Source organism: Sinocyclocheilus rhinocerous, unplaced genomic scaffold (assembly GCF_001515625.1).
Source record: "Sinocyclocheilus rhinocerous isolate Xijiao unplaced genomic scaffold, SAMN03320098_v1.1 scaffold2378, whole genome shotgun sequence".
Taxonomy (NCBI): domain Eukaryota; kingdom Metazoa; phylum Chordata; class Actinopteri; order Cypriniformes; family Cyprinidae; genus Sinocyclocheilus; species Sinocyclocheilus rhinocerous.
Genome location: NW_015655570.1, coordinates 151,452 through 174,395, shown reverse-complemented (window position 1 = coordinate 174,395; position 22,944 = coordinate 151,452). Strand labels below are relative to the sequence as shown.

Sequence of the window (22,944 nt, the reverse complement as noted above, 5' to 3'; positions counted from 1 at the left end):
TGATCAAGCACTTATTGAAAATCTACAAATGATTTTAACAGGTGTTATAAAATGATTAAAAGCTTGTGTTAATGCACAACACTTTTGCTGCTATTGAGGTGTGATACGGGTAAGGTTAGGGACATGTTTGGTAGTTTAGGTGGGTTTAAGAGTCGGTTACAGGGTCAACAGTGTACAGGGGTCAATTTGATTATTATAAGGGAACACGGTTCAATCTGTTTATATCATATTGTTTTGATAAACGAACAATAAACGATAAAAGTATTTTCTTTAAAAAAAATGATTTGTTTTCCCCTGTTTATTTATGATTCAAGGAATATCCTGTTTAATGATATACTGAAGAGTAGTATACTAATGTGAGCGTTGAGGCAATAAAAACGTTTTTTTTGCACCAAAATTACAATCTGTTATGTTTTTAGCAAGCATTTAGCTAAACTTAACCAGCCACCCTTTACACAAACCTTGTTATATTAGCTAAAAGTCCAGTGCCCTTAAAGATTCGAAATAATTACCGGTAGTAATCGTTTATAAACATTTACAAATGATGAATAGTTTCAACTTTAGATTGGCTACTGCGAAAACATGAACAAATAATTAATAATTGATTAGTAAAGATGTGTGAACAGGGTAAATTCAGGTCTTTCGGGACACTTTCTACCATTGAGATGACTGCTCATAAAGGTATTAATGATTAGTAAACATTTATAAACATTTGCAAATGATGAATAGTTTCCACTTTAGATTGGGTACTGCAAAAACATGAACTAATACTTAATAAATTATTTGTTAAAATGTGTAAATAGAGGTCTACACAACAAAGACCAATGAATGAAGATCATATGAACTGAATGTTTACTGACATTTGTAAGCATTTTAATTTACATTAAATAATCATATGTTAATCATTAGGTAATATTTAGTAAGTTCATTAGTAAACATTAACAAGAACATTATCTCATATTTCTAGCTATGTGAATATATATTAACTAATGATCTGTTAAGCATTATATAATGTTTGTTAATTATTTATAAAGTGTTACCGGACTTTAAAATAGATTCAAAACTCTTTTTAATTGTGATATAGTTTCAGTCAACATTACATTCACAATGTAAGGGATAATCCACGGCTAGCTGTGCATTAGATATGTAAATATCTATTATGCAACATATGCAAATATGTAAATTAAATAAACCTATTGCACGTTGCCTTCCCAGATGAATGTTAAACTCTCAGAGCATGCAGAGAAGGCGTGAACTCTGAGACACTGAAAACACTGGATCATGAGTTGCTTGCATATGCACTAAACACAGTGCTGCGCTTCACTGTGAAACACACACACAGACTATAGTTAAGAAATCACAGCCTTTGATTTGATAATTGCACTAAACTAGATCAGGATTATCGTGCAGCCCTGTTTATTTTAATTTTACATTTGTTATAATTATTAGCTTTTCATCAACCCCCTGCAGTTCCCTCGCAACCCCTCGTTTTGTAAACCATACCCTTGCATAATGACAGTGAGTTTTGCATGGGATAGCACATTCATATTTTCTTCAGAAATTGTAAAAAATGTATTTGATCATGCTGCTGTCTGATTTTTCTCAGAGTGAACGGCTTTAAGAAGCAGCAGGAGATCTTGAGACAGAAGCACGCTGAGTTCCTGGAGAGATACAAGATCCGCAGTGATGGAGAAGATAAATAAAGCAAGGAAAAGACAGATCTAAAAGCTCATCGCACAGTTATGGAGAGAGTGCAAGTTGTGGATGAATGTTGAAGAGTGAATAGTATTTTCTGTTCATAGATTTTATGAATTTTTTTGTGTGTCAAATACACGAACGCAGCAATATTTCAGCCCTTTTTTCCAGTTCTGTTCTTTCACCCAATTCCATCAGTTTAAGGTCACAGAGGGTGCAAGGCAGATTATAGGCCAACATGACTCCTCATGAGGTGTTTTAAACACCTGTACACTTACTGTATTGTCTGCATTTACAGGCGACATTGTAACTGCACCTGGAAAGGGTGTTATGGAAACATTGCATTCCTGATAAAGTAGTTCATCAAAACACTGAAAACACTACATTGTGCACTTTGTTAAGCTCAGAGTGTCTGTGTGGGAGAGAGTTTCTCATGGAAGAATGTTATACAGATGGACAGGTCAGTGCTGTCCAGTGTGAGTTTTAATTCAGGTGCTGGTTATTTTCCAACTATATTGAATGCAACATCAAATAATCTTATCTTGAGTTTCTTTCACCCACGTAACAGATCTAGGCTGCATAACAAATGCATTTCCTACAAGTTATTTTACAGCAAGATTAAACAAGTCTCTTATCCTGAATCCAAACTCTTTGCAGACCACTGCTGTCACAAGGCATAGATCCCAAAATGAAGTATTTTTAGATATCCAAATCATTGCATTATTTGAAGAATGGAAAAGTATTTTAGGGTTTGACCTTTAATGTAAATTCTTCAAAAGACATTCACTTTAAATTAGCAGAGCGCCTTCATCTTTTTATAAATCAAATATTGATTTTGTGTGAAATCACTCTAATGCAAGCCTTAATGTCACTGGGTTTTGAAGTGATTAATAATTAAAGATGATATGGATCTCAGTTATGTAAAGTTTTTTATCTGCACGAACGTGTGTGTTTCTGTAGATTTTTGCTTTTCCACTTTTCTTACACACAACCATTTTTAATGTTTTTTGAAAGAAGTCTTATGCTTACCAAGACTGCATTTATTTAATCAAAAATACAGTAAAAACACAATTTAAAAAAATGTATATTGTGAAATTATATTACAATTTAAAGTAACTGTTTTCTATTTGAATGCATTTTAAAATGTAATTTATTCTGTGATGTCAAAGCTGAATTTCCAGAATCACTCCAGTTTTCAGTGTTTTTGATTAAGAAACATTGGTTATTATCAATGTTGATTCGTGTGTGTGTGTGTGTGTGTGTGTGAACCATGATACATTTTCTTCAGGATTTTTTTAATGAATAGAAAGTTTAAAAGAAGAGCATTTATTGGAAATACAAATCTTTTGTAGCACGATAAATGTCTTTACTGTCACTTTTACATCAGTTTTGCATCCTTGCTGAATGTAAGTATTCATTTCTTTAAAAAAAAAAAAAAAAACTAAATGACCCCAAAATTTGAACAATAGCGTATACTTCCAGAAGGCATTATTAGTGATGTTTGCTAAGGTAAGCAACACTTTTGCTATTGCTCATATTGTTTTTCACATTGTGGATGATAAAACAGACAGAAACTTCCCATAGACTTGCTTTGCTTGTTTATTGCCCCCCTTTTTAACTCCTCTTAGCAAACAAAAACCTCTACTACGTCATTCCCAATTTGCAATGTTCTTTTCAGACATTGTAGAATCCACTACAGTAGACAAATGTTACAGAAGCTTCACATTACCAAAGCCTGTGCAGATGTTGACGATCTGGGCTGTTCTGTGACTCCACGTCCTGGGACTCAGTCTGATGTGGTTTACTGATACGGCATGGGCCCATATGCAGGTGCTCCTCTATGCTCAGGTCTGATCTTGGAGATACCAGCTTTCAGGAATGAGTCAGGGACAGATTCGGTGATGATTTTTAATCTGCTTTTCTGTCTCTATAAGACCAAAGAGAAAGGAAAACTTGAAATCGCATCATATGACCCCTTTAAGTTTTAAAACACTAAGGGCACCGTCTGGAGAGTCTTCACAGAAGTACTAACAACATCGCCCACAGTTCAGCAGTATTGATGGTGAAATCTTGTGACCTTGGCCCAGTTTGTTTATTTGGATATGTGATGACTGGACCTTCTCTCCTGACCACTCTGGGTTTTCCAGAAGGCCTTTAGAGAGTTATACTCTGAAAGGGCTCTTTGCGGCTGTCAGCTTTAATGCTGTTAGCAGTCCTGGAGAGATAGAACAGCCTGCATTCCTGCAGCCCACATGAATTTTTTTTGGGTTTTTTTGCTTTATAACCCAAACATACCTGTGGCTGATGTTGAGGGTCTTCACATGCAAGCAAAGTCTAGTGGGTTCAGGTTTGTTAGTTTGTTAAATCAATCAGTTCAGATGCTGTTCAACCTATTTTACACCTGAAGATAAAGTGACTTCTAAGGATGTATTGTTTATAATATAGTCATAGCTGTTGATGCACAGAAAAGTCTTACTTAATTGCTTAAGAAAATGGATTTAAAACAAATTTTTTTGTTGCATTAGCAAGCGAAAGTTTGTAATCTCTGACTATAGTTGGCCGTTGTTAAGCATGATGCACAGCAAAGTGTTAATTGCTTTAGAAAATGGTTTTAAAACAGGTTTTCTTTACAGTGTTTCTATTTAATTAGCAAGTAAAAGTTGGGGGGTGGGGTGAACTGTCCCTTTAAGTTCCATTCTTCCGCAGGAAAATATAGTCCCGGTTGACAGTAGTCTCTATGGGTGCCGCCAGGTGAACAGGTGTTTCGCGTCATAGCCGTTTTAACACTGTAAAAATGTTTTGTATGGTAGCTTAACCTTAAAATGTGATTCAAGTGGTAACTGGTTTTATTCAAGTCAAAAATATTATTGAATATCAACCGGACTACATTAGGTTAGATCTACTCGGGTGAGTTTTTAGCTCCTTAAGGAGAGAGCCGCGCAGTTTCGCTTTTAACTGTTTATCACTGCTGTATGTCAATCAATCTACATCCAGGAACGAAACTAGTCGTTTTATAATTATCATTCTCTCTAAACTCTTTGAAAAATGCACGTCTCCTTAAAAAACACCCAGACAGGGAAAAGCACTCAAAAATAGACAGGGGAAGTCGGTTAATAATTGTCCCCCTCGCGATGCGCGAGCATTACACCTGTGCCGGTGTGCGCGCGAGCAAAGTCTGCGCGTCAGGAGGAAAAAAAGAAAAGTTCCACGAGCGCGACGGCGACGCGCACCGAGAGTTGCGGAGCGTGTGAGTCCTGAAGGGCAAATAAGAGACTGGAGAAAACGACCTTAAACATATCAAGGTGCATTTCTCTCATTCTTATTTCATATAGGCGCACGTGCATTGCAATGCGCATGTTGACAATGTAGGTTATGTATATGTCGAACATTTTAATTATAAGATCTTGTGTCTGACAAGCAAAGCGTCATCATGGGTTTTGGTGGGCATGATTTCTCTGGCGACCTACAGTAGCACGGGATGCGCCGCACAAAGCGGGTCTGAAATACCGGATGGGAGATGCAGAGACCTTCAGGAGGCTCATAACATCGATTCTTCGGGATATATTTCTCTGGACCATAAGGACGCACTCTAGTCCCACCGGGAATTTTGCTGCGAGGGAGCCGGTATAAATGAAATGCACGGAATGCATGGAAAACTCTCCTGTAAAATAACATATATTGGGATTTATTGTAGCTAGTTATTTGTAATAAATACGCGCCGCGACCATAAGCATCTCAAAATCCTGATTTTATACTTAAGGAGTCCATGTTGTGTCTGTTTCATTTACCTGATTTACAACTTAAGATATTTCATTTTTGTCTTTTTATTTTCTCGTTAAACCATGAAAGGGATGACAGTTGCCTTGTTTTTTGAGAATCTACTGAGTAAATTGTCATTGTTTGGATTAAAGATGTTGGATTCGGATGTGAAAGTGGAATAATCATTCATAGAGAATTAACAACTGTAAGGACTGGACGTTGGACCTGCTATACCTATATTATTTACACAACTATTTCTGACTTTTTTGGTGAACTCAAACAATGGGGATCAAGCTGAGAGTTATTCTGGGAATGTTTCAGTTCGTCTCATTTACCAGGATACCAACACAATGTGCCAAAACACCGGTAAGAACATGTTTTTAATAATAATAATATTTTTGTGATTATTTAAAATGTTGGACAGTAGCATAACAGTGCTCGTACAGGTACAATACTTACTGTTTAATTGGCTGTTTTAAAGTGTGTGTTCTTTATAATCTTTTAAGTCTTTAAGCTTAAATTTAATTAATTTAACTACTCTGGTCTTGCTGTCTTTTATAACATCAGATTGGATAAGTATCTTTTATCGTGGCAGATTCCTCTCTATTGCTTGTAAAATGTATTTTATAGAGCTGAGTTAATGCACAACCCTCTTCTGAGCATTTTGTGTGTTGAAATAACCTGACGGTCATTGACGTTTGGCAGCATGAAAAAGGTGCTGCTTTTAAAGATGTAGTGCTGTGATAAAAGCCACCAAATTAGTGATCACAACAGTGGACACGTGTTTTGTGTTTAGTGTTGCCTGAGAACACGTTAAAGCGAGCTGAGGGTGTTAAAAAGCACATCATGGGGGTGTGGCCTCTATTATAATGTGGTGTATTATAATAATTTAATATAATATCATGCTAGAATATTTTTTTAAATATACATTAGCATAATATATATTGTATATATTATATAATGTAATACATGTAATTTAATGTGCTTAAAATATTTTTTTATTTTATTTTTTATTTCCCCCCCTCAATAGCCTACATATAATATCTAATAGGCTATATCTTGTATAGTACGAATGGGTGTTAAATAATATTTTGTGCGATTATTAAATATGGTATTTTAATAATATTTTAATAAATATTTATGTATTGTAATATGATTTTGTCTTCTGTCTTTTTTTTTTTTTTTTGCTGTGTCTCAGAAGGACAGACAGTGACGCACATCTTTTCTTATCTTTATCTTCACTTATACAAGCTTTTGTCAGCATTACAGTCATCAGTATACGACACCTATTGTTAGCACCAATAGCGTTGCGAGATGAATATGAAGGCAGGATGGCAGGATGGCAGAATGCACTGAATTTGCGCATCTCCGTTATTCGTAAGCGCAGAGCTATGTGGTCCGTGTACGTGTGACCGGAGCTCTGCTTTATGGATACATATCATCAGTCTTCGTAATGATGCAGCTCCACTCATCGTTTGTCCTGTTGTGTTTAGCTGAAACTTTGTTTATTTATTTTAGCCTGCAGTTTGGCATTAGCATATTTAATTTGATGATGCTGAAGATGCTGTGAAATGTAAACCTTCCGAATGTTGCAGTGCATTACATTGTAAGTGCACCTCAAATCCATGGTGAGGTATGGCATGGTTTTCAAAAGTCTAACCCTGTGACCTTTAGGTTTCTCTATGTCACGTGCAGTGATGTTGAAGTTGCTATTGCCAGGTGGGCAGTGATCAGGGTTGCCAGGTCCCAGACAAATTTTCAGCCCAAAGCTGACTCAAAACTCACCCAAAAGGAATGAAAACTACACTGGAAAAATTTACTTTAATAGTCTTCACTCGGAAATTGCTAGTAAATTTCACAATTTACTACAAAGAAATTGTTGTACTTCCCCAGTTCTTTTAACACATTGTAGTTTGTACACATCTTCACACAATAAACTGAATATTTTACGACCTTAGGACAATTTCTTTTTGAATCGCTATTCTTTCCACAGTCAGTCTTGTTTTGTCTTCACACAAGCATCATTGTGCAATTAATGCCAAACTCGGTTAACCTGCCTTAAAATCCAGTTCCTGATGTTGGTGAAACTTATGTAATCTGTACTTTGTGAGGTGCAGGCACGGTGCCAGACCGGTGCTAAGGGGGGGCTAGACCAATATGTGGGGGTGCTAAGAAAATAAATGATATTGATGACGTCAGAGTTACTTCATAAAGAAATTGTCGGTGCCATATAAACTGAATGTGCTGGCCTAAAATCACCTATAAAGCAATTGTCACACATTAGAAAAACTACCCACACAGTAAGCAGCCAGACATGGTGCAAGGAAGCAGTGTATGTGTCTGTTGTTTGCGCTGCAGTGCAAAGTCTGCTTTCTCCCTCAGCGGTGACCTTGTTCCAGTGCGCGGATCTCGCCGTATGAGGGGCGTGTTTGTGTGAATGTGTGCCAACATCCACCTTTATGCTGCTCTGGCACAAATAAACACTAGAAAATCATTATAAGTAAAAGTTTTCAGCATTATGTTGACTGGAATCAGCTCTTCATGGCACCATATAGAGTGTGCGTTTTGTTATTGTCTCTGCTGTATGTTGCGTCTGACACTTTGTCTGTTTCCTTTCCTCTAGTCAGACCATTGGATGCCAACAGAGAGCCACAAATCTGGAGAAGGTAGTGAGCCTTGCTTTCTTTTGTTGTCTTATTCTCATAGGTGTACTACTAATTTAGTGAGGTTATATAATATATAATATAACACAGTATACTAAAATGAATCATTCTGGTCCTCAATGCTCATGGCAAAACACATTTTTGGCAGATACTGTGTCATTGCATTGCACCCATAAAGGCCACCAGTACAGCACAGTACACCTACAGTTTCTTTTGTTTTAAAGAAATTAATATTTTAATTCAGCAAGGATTCATTAAATTGATCAAAAGTGACAGTAAAGATATTTACAAAAGATTTCTGCATTAAATAAAAGAAATCGAAAGAAAAATACTGAAAAAATATCATGGTTTCCACAAAAATATTAAACAGCACAGCTGTTTTTAACATTGATAATAATAAGAGATGTTTCTTGTGCAGCAAATCAGCATATTAGAATGAATTCTGAAGGAAATGTGACATTGAAGACAGGAGAAAATTCAGCTTTGCATCACCTTATAAATTACATTTTAAAATATATTCATATAGAAACAATTATTTTAAATTAGAATCATATTTCACAATATTACTGTTGTTATCTTAGCGACTTTTGAATGGTAGAGTGTGAACCTTGATTTCAGTGACTATTTATTTTATTGGAAGCTCACTGAAAGAATCTACATAATAATGTTACACTTTAATTAAAATTGTTTATATAATTTTATTTTACAATATGTTATATTGTATAAATCGATGTTTTGGAGAGTAAATAAATAAAGGGTTTTTTATGTTACATTAAAGGTGCTTGAGATCAGTGCATTAGTTTCTTTAAAGTACCAGAACATTGGTACTTAATATTTAAAGGAATGTTCTGGGTTAAATACAAATTACACGCTATAAACAGCATCTGTGACATGCTGTCAATTACCACAAAAATAAATGAAACACTTTAGTTTGTAAAAGCAAGGCAATCTTCATTTACAGTGCACGCACTTTACATTTAATGGTGTTGCACCAAGATAAATGTTAAAATACATACTGTTTTTAAAGTACAGCCACAAGACTTGAACATTATACATGTTCACATGAGACTGGTGTGTCATGATAGGAACAGATTGTTCACACTGAGAAAAATCAAGCAACAGGAATTCTGTTGATAACACATCTACACAAAACGGATATTGCATCAATAATTTAGATCCTTGCATCAATATTTATGTGTATATGTGATGTATGTGCATGTATAATGTTGTTTTCATTTAATGATGAGGCAGGTTGTCTAATTAGCCTTCCAGAATGCGTTAATGTAAACAGAGTTTTTACAAAAGCATGTCACAGATTCTGTGTCGAACCTGGAACTTTCCATAAAGAGTGAAGAGTTTTCTTGTTCAGTGTTATTAATATATTCTCTCTCTCAGTGGTGAGGTGGTTAGATGTGTATCAAAGAAGCGGATGTCATCCCAGAGAGACGCTGGTGGAAGTTTGGCGGGAGTTTCCGTGGGAGACACATCATCTCTTCCTGCCGTCATGTGTAACGCTGCGCCGCTGTGGAGGCTGCTGCTCTGATGAGGCGCAGGAGTGTGTTCCGTCTCAAACACACACACTTGTCATGGAGGTACACACACACACACCAATGCACCTAATGCAGAGTTCACACAGGTGCAGTTCTTCACATTAACTGTGGACATGTTCCACAAACATTTGACTTTTTATCTTCATTTTGAACAGTATATCTTTTACTTTAACATTTATAACCCAACAAAGTTGTTTTTGTGAAATATTTTGCTTGAAAAAACATGCTTGAGCTACTGTGTACAGTATGTCTTTAAAATAAATGCCATTTGTTTTGATATTTTGTTGTCTAATGCAATGGCATTCATAGATTCTTAATTGTGGCTGCATTGTCCAAATACATTTTAGGGACCTCTGTATATCATTGCATACACAATTGTTCAAAGGTTTGTGGTTGGTGAGATTTTTGTAATGTTTTTGAAGTCTCTTATGTTCACCAAGGCTGCATTTATTTGATCAAAAATACAGTGCAAACAGTAATATTCTGAAATATTATTACAATTTAAAATAACTATGAATATAAGAAACTTCTTATTAATATCAATGTTAAAAACAGTTGTACTGCTTATTATTTTAAAAGTATTGTCTTACTGACACCACACTTTTGAAAGGTTAATGTACAGTAAAATGCTCTTCATTTCATCCCTCACAGAAACACTCAGAAACCTTTCACACATACATTTACTATTTTACATTCACATGCTTAATGTGGTGATATGCAACACTCACATGCATTTGATAGATTTTTAGGGGCAAAGTACTTCCACACACAAACATACCCTGTATAATGCAAGATCTCAAACCTCACAGCTTAGAATGGTGAATAAAACATCCAGAAATACACACACACACAGAGGACACACAGCATGAGTTAGTCATACATATTCAGTGTGGCTAGATGGAGTCTCTAGTGTAATGGATCAGGTTGGATCCTGGTCACGTACTGTATAGAGAGATTGAGGGATAAAAGATGGAGTCATTACTATGCAGAACAGACTGTGCATCTGTGTGTGTGTGTGTGTGTGTGTGTGTGTGTGTGTGTCTGTGTGCATTTTAACTCTGCTCTGTTGAACTCTACAGCTCATGAGGACCTCATACATGAAGCATGAACTTGTGCAGCTGCCTTTTATCGAACATAACCAGTGTGAGTGCAGGTGAGATGCATGCTCTCACACACACACACACACACAAACCTAGCAATGTCAGTAAGGTCAGCATACCATAGACTTATATTGTTTTAATATAAAGCTAATCATTATGACTTGCAGACTAACCCAAACCCTAAGGGGGAGTACACATGACATGCTCTCATGCTTGAAAAATTCTAGAAGTAGCACATTGAAATGGAATGGTAAAAGTTGAACTGCTTTTAATTTGATGCACCATCTTAAAATCGCTTAAAATCAAACACTGAAAAACTCTGATGCAACATCGAAGACCAATGCATCTGAGCAAAAATGTTAAAACTGCAAGGAACATGAGAACATGTTCTGAGTGAACGGCACCTAAACCCTAACTAAACAAAATCATTTTGAATTTGTAGAATAATATAAAATAAATTATATGTACAACAAAATCCTAATAATTACTAAAAACAAATCATTATAAAAATCTGAAAACTTCAGAAAAAAATACTTTGAAATTGTTAGTGTTTTCTCTGGTTTTGACATCAAAACATAAACAAGCATGCTGAGTAAGCAAAGGTTTTTATACACTACTGTTCAACAGTTTGGGATCAGTACACTGTTTTTTTTATATATATAAATTAATGCTTTTATTTAGCAAGGGTGCATTAACTTGATGCATTAAGGATTCAATGAAGAGACAGTAAAGACTTTTTATTGTTATAAACAATTGATGTACTGAAAAAATAATTGTTTTAAGTATGTTTTAAGTATATATGTTTTAAGTATTATTAAGCAGTACAACTGTTTTCAACATTGATAACAATTAAAAATGTTTCTTGAGCAGCAAATCAGCATATTTAAATGATTTCTGGAGGATCATGTGACACTGAAGACTGGAGTAAAGATACTGAAAATTCTCATTTTTAAATATATTCACATAGAAACCCATTGTTTTAAAATGTAATAACATCATCATCATCATTATTATTATTATTATTATTATCATTATTATTATTATTATTATTTGTTTTGATTAAATAAATGCAGATACTTTTTTCAAAAACATTTTAGAAAATCTTACTGACCCCAAGCTTTGAACAGTAGTGAAACCTGGAGCGATACTGATAAAGCTTTGATAAAAGAGCACAGTTTACATGACCTTATTCATTGTCAGGAATATTTACTATATTTATGAACCATTTTACCCTTAAAAAACAGTCAGAAAGAAGGTTTTGTCACATATTTCCAACTTGTGGGGGGAATTTTCGTCCCCTAGGAATATCTAAGTAAACCCACACACACACACATACACACACACACACACACACCAATCCAAAACCTATCTGACTTTCAGATCACCCCTCACACACACACAAATGCACTTCCACCCTGTTTGTCACATGGGGAATGACCCCATCTCCCCACGGACTACTTTCTGAACCCAGTCACAGAAAGTCGTCACCCCCGAAACACTTTTCTGTTGGCGCGTAGCCGAGCCGTCAACATCAGCTCTTTAACGGGTCATTGTGAGGTTCTCCTCAAAAGCCTTTTCAGAGGCTGTGGGGTTCGGATTAAGGCCAGGGGTGGAGCAGAGCGTTCGGTAAGAGCATTTACATGTGCTCGCCTCTCTATCCTCTCTTTGTAATACTGATCTGCCCCGTACAAACTAAACTCACCACTGTTGACCAACCCTGAGTTACTTAAACACCCACGCTAACCACACAGGCAACCAGCCAACATTATTAACTGCGTCCAGTCTGGTTGTTCCACTAAGGCTCACGTTATCATGCAATAAAACATTTATCTTACTCATAATGTTTACACTCTCACATGCTAGGACCATTATCTTATGAAACATATATATGCACAATTAAATACTACTAGCATTTACACAATTCTGATCTACATGATCTCATGTGGAAGTATGCAGAATATTAAATACAAATGTTGATGTTGTGGATGGTTGTTATGTGGTTGCCTAAGCATTTTGGATGGATACCAGGATGTTCTGGGTGGTTGCTTACTGGTCCAAGTCATATCTTAAAGGAGTAGTTCACCCGAAAATGAACATTTGCTGAAAATGTACTTATCGTCAGGTCAACCAAGATGTAGATTAATTTGTTTCTTCATCGCAACAGATTTGGAGAAATTGAGCATTACATCACTTGCTCACCAATGGATTCTCTGCAGTGAGTGAGTGCCATCAGAATGAGAGTCCAAACAGGTCCGTGTGTATGTACATTGCGTTCATTCGTTTTTTGATTTAATATTGAAAACAGAAACATGAGAAAATGGCTCCTTTTTCATTTTTTTTTCTTCAAAAAATAACAAAAGAATTCGCCTTGATTTTTTTACGTTCATGTGTAGAAAATGGATAAACAGTTTGCATATTTGATTTCTACATGTGGGCCAAATGCTGCTGTCATCACAACTTCTTCAGTTCTGTGCAACAAAATAATAGTCCTCTGCTGCTATAGTTAAAGCATTTATTCCGACTACATTTCATCTCTTTCTCATCAAACAAACAGACTAACAAATGGCTTGATAAATGTACTGGAGCAGACAGGGCTTACTTATGTGTAGACATTGATTCTCTATGGCAAATATTAATAAAAAAAAAAAGAACTGGGGCCCATTTTCTCATGTTTCTGTTTTCAATATAAAAAAAACAAAACAAAAAAAAACAATGAATGCAACTACATGGACCCAAACAGCTGATTCAAAAAATCACAATAATCCACAAGTAATCCACACAACTCCAGTCCATCAATTAACGTCTTGTGAAGTGAAACGCTGTGTTTATAAGAAACAGATCCATCAAAGATCCTTTTTAACTTTAAAGTGTTGCTTCTGGCCAAAATACCAGTCCATAATCCATAACACTTCCTCTAGTGAAAACGTCCATCCCCTGTTGTCCTTTCATATCAAAATCCACTGACATATTTGTTTAGAACAGTTTTGGACTGTTTTCCCTTGTAAACGGTGCTTGATGTGTGAATATTTATCTCTTGATTCAGACAAGATGACTTTTTCACTGGAGAAACGATATTATGAATAAAGGACTTGTATTTTAGTTGGAAGCAACAGTTTGAAGTTAAAAACATATTAATGATGGAGTTGTTTCTTACAAACACCCACCAAATCTGTTCCAATGAAGAAACAAACTCATCTTCATCTTGGATGGCCTGAGGGTGAGAAAAATTTCAGCAAATTTTCATTTATGGGTGAACTATTCATTTAACTTCTCTTGAAAAATTGATAAAATCACTAAAGCCAAGAACAAAACTTGCACTGTCAAGTTTTGGGTGTTATTACATATTTGTGTTGTTATGGCTAATAGAAGGCACTAATTTAAATATGTATCAAGCAGCTGGTCACTGTGCACTAATCAATAGTGACTGCATGAACATATCCAGATGTTTTGCTTCATAATAATTAACTAATAATATGACTTAATAAATTGCAAAACCTTCAATGTTATTTTATGACTCACTTGCACCGCAGTGGCAGATATTGTTCTAGTGTTCTGTAACTAGATATTGTTCTCATTGTAAGAGCTTAAAATAAATTGATTAATGTATGTATCTAGTTTTGTTGCTTTGCGTTGCACCACTTGCACTCAGGGTGGAAATAATTGATGCTCCCTTTTTTTTAAATTCAGCATCGCAAAACAAGTTAAGTCCTAAAGTTGAATACTTATTGTTAGGGGTTTATTTAAAATGATGAAATATGAGCAAAAATAACAATACTTGAATATCCCTGTGTGTATGCTATGATAATGTTTGATCTTTCTTTTAATTGTTTTGTTTTTACGGTCTTTTCCCTACAGGCTAAAAGCAAATCTTTATGCAGAGCCAACCAGGTAAATTGTTTATTTGTGTGTGTGTGTGTGTGTGTGTGTGTGTGGGAGAGAGAGAGAGAGAGAGAGAGAGAGAGAGAGAGATGTGTGAAGGTTCACCAGCAGTGTGAACAGCATTTGCCCGCGCTTCCCTTTGCCCCACTGCACACACACACACACACACACACACACACACACATTAACTCCATGGAGATGGTTGCATGCTGAGTTAATTGTGTGTGAAAGGCAGAAGTGATTCATTCTGTTCTGCTATGATACGTTAATGTTAAAGAGAACAGCTACTGCTTTTTCCAAATGTCTCTTTCATAGTCCTGTTCAAGATCCTCTAGACGAAAAACACAAATCTGATTGCTTAGAAAAGTAATTGCACACTTCTCCTGTGAGTCACACAATTTGAGGCATCATTTATGTCTCTTGCACAAACTGTGTGGGATGAAGTTTCATATTTAGTATCAAACAACTATAATTATTACCACTACCACTATTTTTGGCAGTTTCATTTCAAGATTGAGCCACATTCAAGTGTGTATCCTAACATCAATATTTGCTAATTAAAACCAATAGAACTATTAGAACTGTGATGAAAGCAGGCGATAATTAATTATAAATGTGTTTAAGTGGGATGTAATGTATGAACTTGGTCCTGATTTTACAAGTAGTTCTCCCCCTTATTGCCAATGGACAGCCAATCTGTTCATTTAAAGTGCATTTTTCTGGAAAAATATAATTTAAAAAAGAATAAAAGTAAAAAATAAAAAAAAAGGATTGGCATGGGGCAAAATAAAGTTGTTAAAATTCCCTGTGAGTTCATCCCAGTGGAATATGTTTATGTAGACAAAGATACCTATAGTAATGCCTGGTGTACATTAGACAATCAGAAATTTAGGATGACCGTCTATCAAAGTATGCTTGCTGCTACGACCTACATCTACTGACTAGCCAATAAAAATGCAACATGAAAGGACATACTGATTAACGCGACATGCTATGGAGGCGAAAAGAGCTAAAAGGAATACCAGTATGTGGGATTTCAAAAGGAATTTATTGTCCTCCCCTGCCACCTCCTCTTCTTTTTTTCAGTACACATAAAAACCACAATTGCCAAAGCGTTATTTATCTTGCTCTATTTATTTACTACTAGTGCATGCTGATTACATTTTATTCTTTTATACTAACTTGCATCATAGCTTACGATTCGATATGTGTCATCATCGCACAGTCTATATACATATTGTACCCAAGTATAATAGACCTATGTCGCACAGTGTGGTTTGTAATAATCTAATAAGACTGCTGAAGTCGCACAGTCTGTAGAGGGCATAAAACATTTTTAATTTGCAAAAAAGGTGTCTCTGACTTCTAAAAGACTCAATCAGTTGCTTTGGTGTATGTGTGTGAGTGTGTGTGTGCTTGTGTCCAGCTGGCGTGCGTCTTGCACTGTTGGAAGGGAGTCAGAACCTAGAACCCTCCTTTGTTGGGAAACGGAACAGAACATTCATTTTATTGCTTAATTAGGCCACTGGCCCCTGAGGAGCCTCAGAGAGACCAGGGCTAAAGGATCACGAGAATTAAGACTTGATAAAGTCATCTCAAGACTCTCCGAATTAAATTTCTGAATTAAATATGTAAAATGCAGTTTAATACTTTTTATGTTGACATACAATATTTGTGGAAACACATTTTAGAGTCATGATGGTGTACTTTATTTATCTATTTTTATTGGTTTATATTTATTACATTTTGTAATTTTTTTTAGGCAAGGCCCAGAGACAACAAGAAAAGGCAGAAAGCGACAAAGGGGGAAACCAAAACGAAAGAAACACATAGGAAAAAAGCCGTAAGTTCATAATTTCTTATTAGAAAAAAATACTGTGATGTTACACAAAAATTATTTTCTCAATCAGAATTTTCTTCTTGATTTCCAGTAAAAAGATCTGAATGTTCTTAAAACTAGATAAATGTACTTGAGAAGCTAAATTGTGTAAAATATTAGGACGTCTTCAGAAAATATATATCCTAAATTAAGTTCATTAACCTCAGTGACAAAATGCAATTGGTCATTAGGTTTATGCTTAAAACAAGGAGAAAAAATGAAATTGATGTTGTACTCAATTTTGCTCAAATGAATCTTATTTTAAGGCTGTTTGCATATTTTTACTGGAAAAAATGAAAAAATACAGATTAATATATATATATATATATATATATATTAAGATCTACTTCAGTATGGAATGATTGCCATATTCATTTACCACATTGGTACATTTTGGTACCTTTTTGCCATTGTAGAAATTACTGTTGATGGACATTTAATAGAAGCAGTTTAGCAAGATGCTTAATAATTCAACTTTGCGTTGCCTTCATTTATTTAGTACCATCAATATTATTAAAGATTAAAACCTATTTTGAAGCAACAGTGTACATGAATCCCATGGATGAGTTTCTGGTCAACAAGAGCTGAATATTTTCTTCGAGATCCCTCTTTTTTCATACGTGCCATATTGCATGTTTATGCATGCAACATTGACTTCTACTCAGACAACAATTAATTAATTCTGGTCAGGGAAAGAATTCAACAGTTCCTCAGGCAAGTGGAGGCCGCTTCTTTTGAACCGTCTTTTCCTCCCTGCTATCCATCATCTACTCCTCCATGGATAGAGTAAGTGGCAAGTGTGAAATCAGGATAATTTGGCAGCCAGAACGTCCCTCCCTTTTCCTCTGCCTCCCCTCCACTGGCTCTATCAGCCTCTCAATCCACTTCCACACAAAGATTGATTTTATTCCTTAATTAACTCTCAGCCGTACACTTCTCTCCAGTTTTGGTTTGGTTAAAATAAAGGGGAGAGGGAAAAAACAGCCCCATCAGCCCACCATCCCATCAGAGATATCACAAATGAGTCATCAAAGAACTGGCGGCCACAGACACTATCCAGAGTATATCTGTGGTGCCGTCCAAAAAGAAGATCAGGGCTGGTGCATGATCAGAATGCATTATGGGTCTTTTAGTGCTTGCTACTGAATTTAATTTCAAGTCTAATGTGGAGATGCAGGCTTGGGTCTGGTTTTGCAAAGTTAATGATTGCAAGGACTGACGTGCTCTTTGTCCATTGTAGCAGTTTTACATAATTCTCTTGGAGCTGGATTTGTCAGAATCAGTATTATAATTAGAATTGTGTTACTCAATTACTTGGAGGCTTTTCTTACTATTCTTATTTTCTTACTATTCTTACTTCTTGCTATTTTAAAATTCCTCGTAACTTTAGGACCTCTTCACAGTTTTCACAACTTTAAACTGAACTCAAAGAATAGTTTACCAACAAAATTACATTTTGTCATAATTTACTTATTTTCAGCCTTTAAGAATTTATTTTATGTTTACTGCATGCTCAGAAAAAAGGTACAAAAGCCGTCTGGGGTGGTACCTTTTCAAAATGTTCACCTTTGTACAGTATTTACCCTTAAAGGTGCACATTAGTACCTTAAAGGTACATAGTACCTAAATAGTACATATTCATGCCTTTTGAAAGCTATTGTACCTTTTCTAAGTTTAACACAAAATAAATAATAACAAAATGTTTATATTTGGTCCAAATGTTCCTTTAAGGCATGTGAAGGTCATGCACTCTTTATTTCACACCAACAGCTGATTTTCTGTCTTCTCGTGCCAACAGGACTCTCGTGCCAACTACACCTCCTCCTCCTCCCCCTCCCACTCTACCACCTAGCTCCGCCCCTCCACCACCTGTCAGAGAGGCGTGTCCGCCGTGCCCCACCCGCAGGATGACATCACAGCCCCCTTCTTGTGAATGCAGGTGCAGTTTGAGGGAGATGAGCTGTACAAAGAGAGGGAAGACACTTAACCAGCACAGCTGCCGGTAAACACACACACACACACATACAGTATACAACTTATTCAAATGTAGCTCATTGTACTAAAAATAGACTCTTACACACAATGGCATGCCCTCCATTTGGGAGTTTATTGCACAAGAAAGTGTTTCTTCATCAGTGACCCGAAAAGAAAAGAAAAAGCAGAAAAGAAAAATAATTTGATATCATTTTTAGCCTGTGTTTGTTAGGTTTAAGGTTATCTCTGCTAGCGCAATCCAAGTTATCAAAATTTACATTAAATTTAAGGGGGTCTGAATACTTTCCGTACCCACTGTATATATATATAATTTTTTTTTTTTCCCTAGGAAAATTAATTAAAAATATTGATTGACTTTTTCTGCACTTATATCTAAATTTTTTATACAGTCAAATTCTGTTTAAAATGAGAATGCCAAGTCATTTCTTTGGGACTTTAAATTATATAATGAATTATTATAAATTAATAATTTTATTCAGCAAGAATGCATTAAATTGATCAAAAGTGTTTGTTAGGTTTAAGGTTATCTCTATGCTTTATATCTCTATGATTTTTTTATACAATCAAATTCTGTTTAGAATGAGAATGTCAAGCCTTAGGGACTTTAAATTATAACAAATTTACCAGTTTCCACAAAACATATTAAGCAGCACAACTGTTTTTAACATTGATAATAATAAGAAATGTTTTTTTGAGCAGCAAATCAGCATATTAGAATGATTTCTGAAGGACTGGAGTAATGGCTGCTGAAAATTCAGCTTTACCATCACAGGAATAAATTACATTTTAATATAATACAATAGAAAACAGTTATTTTAAATTGAAATAATATTAAATTGAAATAATATCACTGTTTTTACTGTATTTTTTTATCAAATAAATGCAACCTTGGTGAACATAGACTTCATTCAAAAACATTTTAAAATGTTACCAGTCCTAAACTTTTGAAAGGTAGTTTAAGTATTTTAATGCATTATCATTGTGGTTACAATTGTTTATGAAAGGCTTCAAGTAAAGTGTTGCTCAGTATTTTTAACATGAGTAATCTCTTTCCTCTTCTCATTCTCTTTCAGATGTGAAACCCAAAGCGAATAGTGAAATCAAACCACCCGTATAATCCACCGATCAAACTTTGCACAGCTTTGAGGAGGTCAAAGGTTTGCTTATTCTTTTGTCATGGACTCTGAAGTTTGGGTCTCACCCAGAAAGAGGGTTTGCGTTCGGGAACAAACCACAAACCCACCCCCTGGCCCATCTGGCTATGTCCCCCACACCATTATGGCAGTATTAGATCCATATACATTCCTTCTGCACTGTTTATCCATGTCTGTGCAGTGTGTACGGATTCGGAATATCATCAGATCCTATTGTTGAAGCTTTTTGCCATTATGATCCAAACTTCAGACCACCTTTAACCATTTGACACTGTATTATGGACATTCAGTGGGTCAAGCGTATCGCTGGAATATGCAATGCTTTAAAAGTAAACCATAGAGTTCTCACTGAGCTTTATCCAAAACTAATTTTGGGATTTTGTTCAGCTTCAATGGATCCTCATATAGGCACGGACACTCAGCTAGTGTGACGCTAAGGATGACGAGTGTGCGCTGAGAACTTTCAAAGGGAAAACTGAATAAGGAAGGAGTCTTTTTTCTACCAAACTACTTAAAGTGGAGAGTTCTTGATGGGATGGATGTTGACAGACCTTCAATGTTGAGAGAGCTCAAGTGTTTGACTACACAAGCAGAATATATCATCCTGAGAACATCCACGACGTCTCCTCTGACCCTCCGCATGTGCTAAATGGATGGATGGGTCAATTAGACGGATCGACGGGTGTCTGTGTGGTCTGAATTGTGCATAATAAGGATCTGTGCGTCTATCCTAGTTTATTCCTGGCCTCTATAAGTCCATAATGTGGCTTCACAGACTGTATCAATGAGTCTTTTTGTGTTTGTTTGATTTGCTTTTTGTTCGGTTCCTTCCTTAGGGAATTGTAAGCTTTTCCCACTGGCTAGCCAGTGAGAGGAATGCCAATCGTATAGAAACCTGGCTATATTCCATTGGTGCTCACCAAACACACGTCTTCTCTCTCCCACACCCCCGATCACACTCATATTTCGTCTCTTTCTTTATCCCTTTTCACTTTTTCGTCTGCCTCTTTTTTTTAATTCTTTCTCCCTCACACACACACACACACAGTCATGCGTACACATACAAATGCAGGCAGGTAAATATAAGCTTTTCTGTGTTGATACTGAAAGAAGAGTTGATTTTATCTATCTTATTCATTTTGTAAAGAATACTAATGTTATTGTAGTCTATTTTGTTTTAAAGAATGTTTCTTTTGTGTATCTCTGTTAATCCAACCTTCAGAGTCGGGCTGGGTGTGAATTTGACTAAAGAAGCTCGGAGAAAGTCTTCAGGAAAAGGGAAATGCCCGTTCTGTGTGTGTTAAGTCAGTCTTAATCATCTCACAGGGTTGGGACTATGATGTATTTATTTTTTATATTGAGATGCATTTTGTATTATGCTTTGCATAATGTTTCTTTTGGGACATTTAATCTGCTGCAACTGATGATTCGAGAATATTCAGTATTTTTGGCTGATTTCTTCGGATTCATACAGCTCAGATAATGTAGCTGTCAGTCAATGTTGAGGATTGTTAGTTTCCATCGATGTCAGAGGCTGCGAACGTGAAAGAATCACTTATTTTTTTTAATGGTGGTCATTTAACGAAACACTTCTTTCCACCATATATGTAGCATTATTGAATGAAATAGGATTTTCAAGAGCAAGGCTGACCTCACTTTAAGTGATTTCTCAGATTATTTGTTTAGTCATTATCTGCAATAATGTAAATTATTAGGATCCCTCAGCACCCTTTCACTCTCCAGACTACCCAGATATAAGATATCCATGTGTTATCAGCATTCCCGAGCTACTGATCTTTGTTAAAGTCAACATGAAATGTCTTTTGCAACCCATTTTACCTCTGTATATGATGTATTTTTAGTGAAACTAGTCTTCAGTGAGAAAAATGTGACCCTGGACCACAAAAACAGTCTTAAGTTGCACGGGTATATTTGTAGCAATAACCAAAAATACATTGTATGGGTCCAAATAATAAATTTTACTTTTATGCCAAAAATCATTAGGATATTAAGTAAAGATCATGTTCCATGAAGATATTTTGTAAATTTCCTACCGTAAATATATCAAAACTTAATTTTTGATTAGTAATATGCATTGCTAAGAACTTCATTTGGACAACTTTAAAGGCGATTCAAATAGTTGTATCTTGGCCAAATATTGTCCAAACCATACATCAATGGAAAGCTTATTTATTCAGCTTTCAGATGATGTATAAATTTCAATTTCAAAAAATTGACACTTATGACTGGTTTTGTGGTCCAGGGTCACAAATATGTAGGGCGGCGCTTAATTTTATCTATTGGCAGTTGATTGAATGGTGAACTGGAAAAAAATTGTTGCAGGATTTACTTTGAAACAATTTTCACTCAGAAATTCCTAGTAAATTTCAAAATAATTGCAAAGAAATGTCAAGTAACAAAATGAATTTAATGTGAAATTTTGAAGTAGAAAGACTGAAATAGTATTTTCTTGTGAAACATACGCCAATAATCTGTTTTAGTTACTACTTGGAAAAAAAAATCTTTTACAGTGTGAAAAGTGGGTGTACCAAAACATAATGGAGCCAAACCTGAATATTAGTTTGCCTAAATAGCTGTTTGACTAGTGGTTAGCATTATCCAATAGCCCACGTGGCCTAAGTTACATCAGCGGGAAAGGAAAGTTGTTTAAGAGGCAAAGTTATTTAATTTTGATGTAAGATACGAATGCAAATATAATTTTCTTTAGAATGACATGCATGTACAGTAAGACCAGGAATGTGCAAACGCAAGCAAATAGGGTTGATTTTGAGTTCATGTTGACTTTTCTTTTCTGTGTGAACCGGTCAATATGTTGTCCTGTTTCCTCGTCTATGATAACTGGCTTTCCTTCAAATCTATTGCTGCTGTGAAATGTTCTGTGTGAAATATCCTGTGCTATAAACGTAGCATTTTCTCTCTCATCAGTAACATGCATCAACTACCTCTGTGTCTGTAAAGTTAACGTAGCTATCTTTGTTCCGAGAATTTGTGCATAGAACCGCATCTGTCCGTATGTATCCAGGTAGATCAAGACCCAACAGAACCCAGTCTGTACCACAGTCTATACACGATATAAGCTTTGAGTGTTTGTTTGAACGAAATTATAATGGTTATTGCTGCTATACCATCTGTGCCCGATTCTCCTGTGTGTGAACGTGTGTGTAATATTTGTTACAGAGAGACATAACCTGCTCTGCTCTGCTCTGCTCTGTCTACAATGTGTGTAAGTGTATAAATTCAAACGTAGGT

At 35.7% G+C, this 22,944-nt stretch overlaps 2 protein-coding genes across 5 annotated transcripts in view; both read left to right on the top strand.

The window, feature by feature from the left end:
• LOC107718503 (dnaJ homolog subfamily C member 4-like) overlaps positions 1-2,663 on the top strand; it is a 13,273-nt gene extending 10,610 nt beyond the window's left edge. For both annotated transcript variants that reach the window (XM_016525603.1, XM_016525602.1), the window contains exon 8: positions 1,607-2,663. In XM_016525603.1, coding sequence (XP_016381089.1) covers positions 1,607-1,703 — 97 coding nt within the window. In that variant the 3' untranslated portion in view covers positions 1,704-2,663. The remainder of the gene's footprint in view (positions 1-1,606) is intronic.
• Positions 2,664-4,913: 2,250 nt separating this feature from the next.
• Positions 4,914-21,612, top strand: LOC107718486 (vascular endothelial growth factor A-A-like). Of its 3 annotated transcripts, XM_016525576.1 has the most exons (9): positions 4,951-4,997; positions 5,114-5,820; positions 8,078-8,120; positions 9,513-9,709; positions 10,747-10,820; positions 14,623-14,655; positions 16,409-16,489; positions 18,324-18,527; positions 19,594-21,612. In XM_016525576.1, exons 2-9 carry the CDS (start codon positions 5,737-5,739, stop codon positions 19,613-19,615), a joined length of 738 nt encoding a protein of 245 aa, XP_016381062.1. In that variant the 5' UTR covers positions 4,951-4,997; positions 5,114-5,736; the 3' UTR covers positions 19,616-21,612. The 3 variants fall into 3 exon arrangements, with proteins under 3 accessions (XP_016381061.1, XP_016381063.1, XP_016381062.1); XM_016525575.1 differs by having other exon boundaries at positions 4,914-5,820; XM_016525577.1 differs by lacking the exon at positions 16,409-16,489 and having other exon boundaries at positions 4,914-5,820.
• The last annotated feature ends 1,332 nt before the right edge of the window (positions 21,613-22,944 follow it).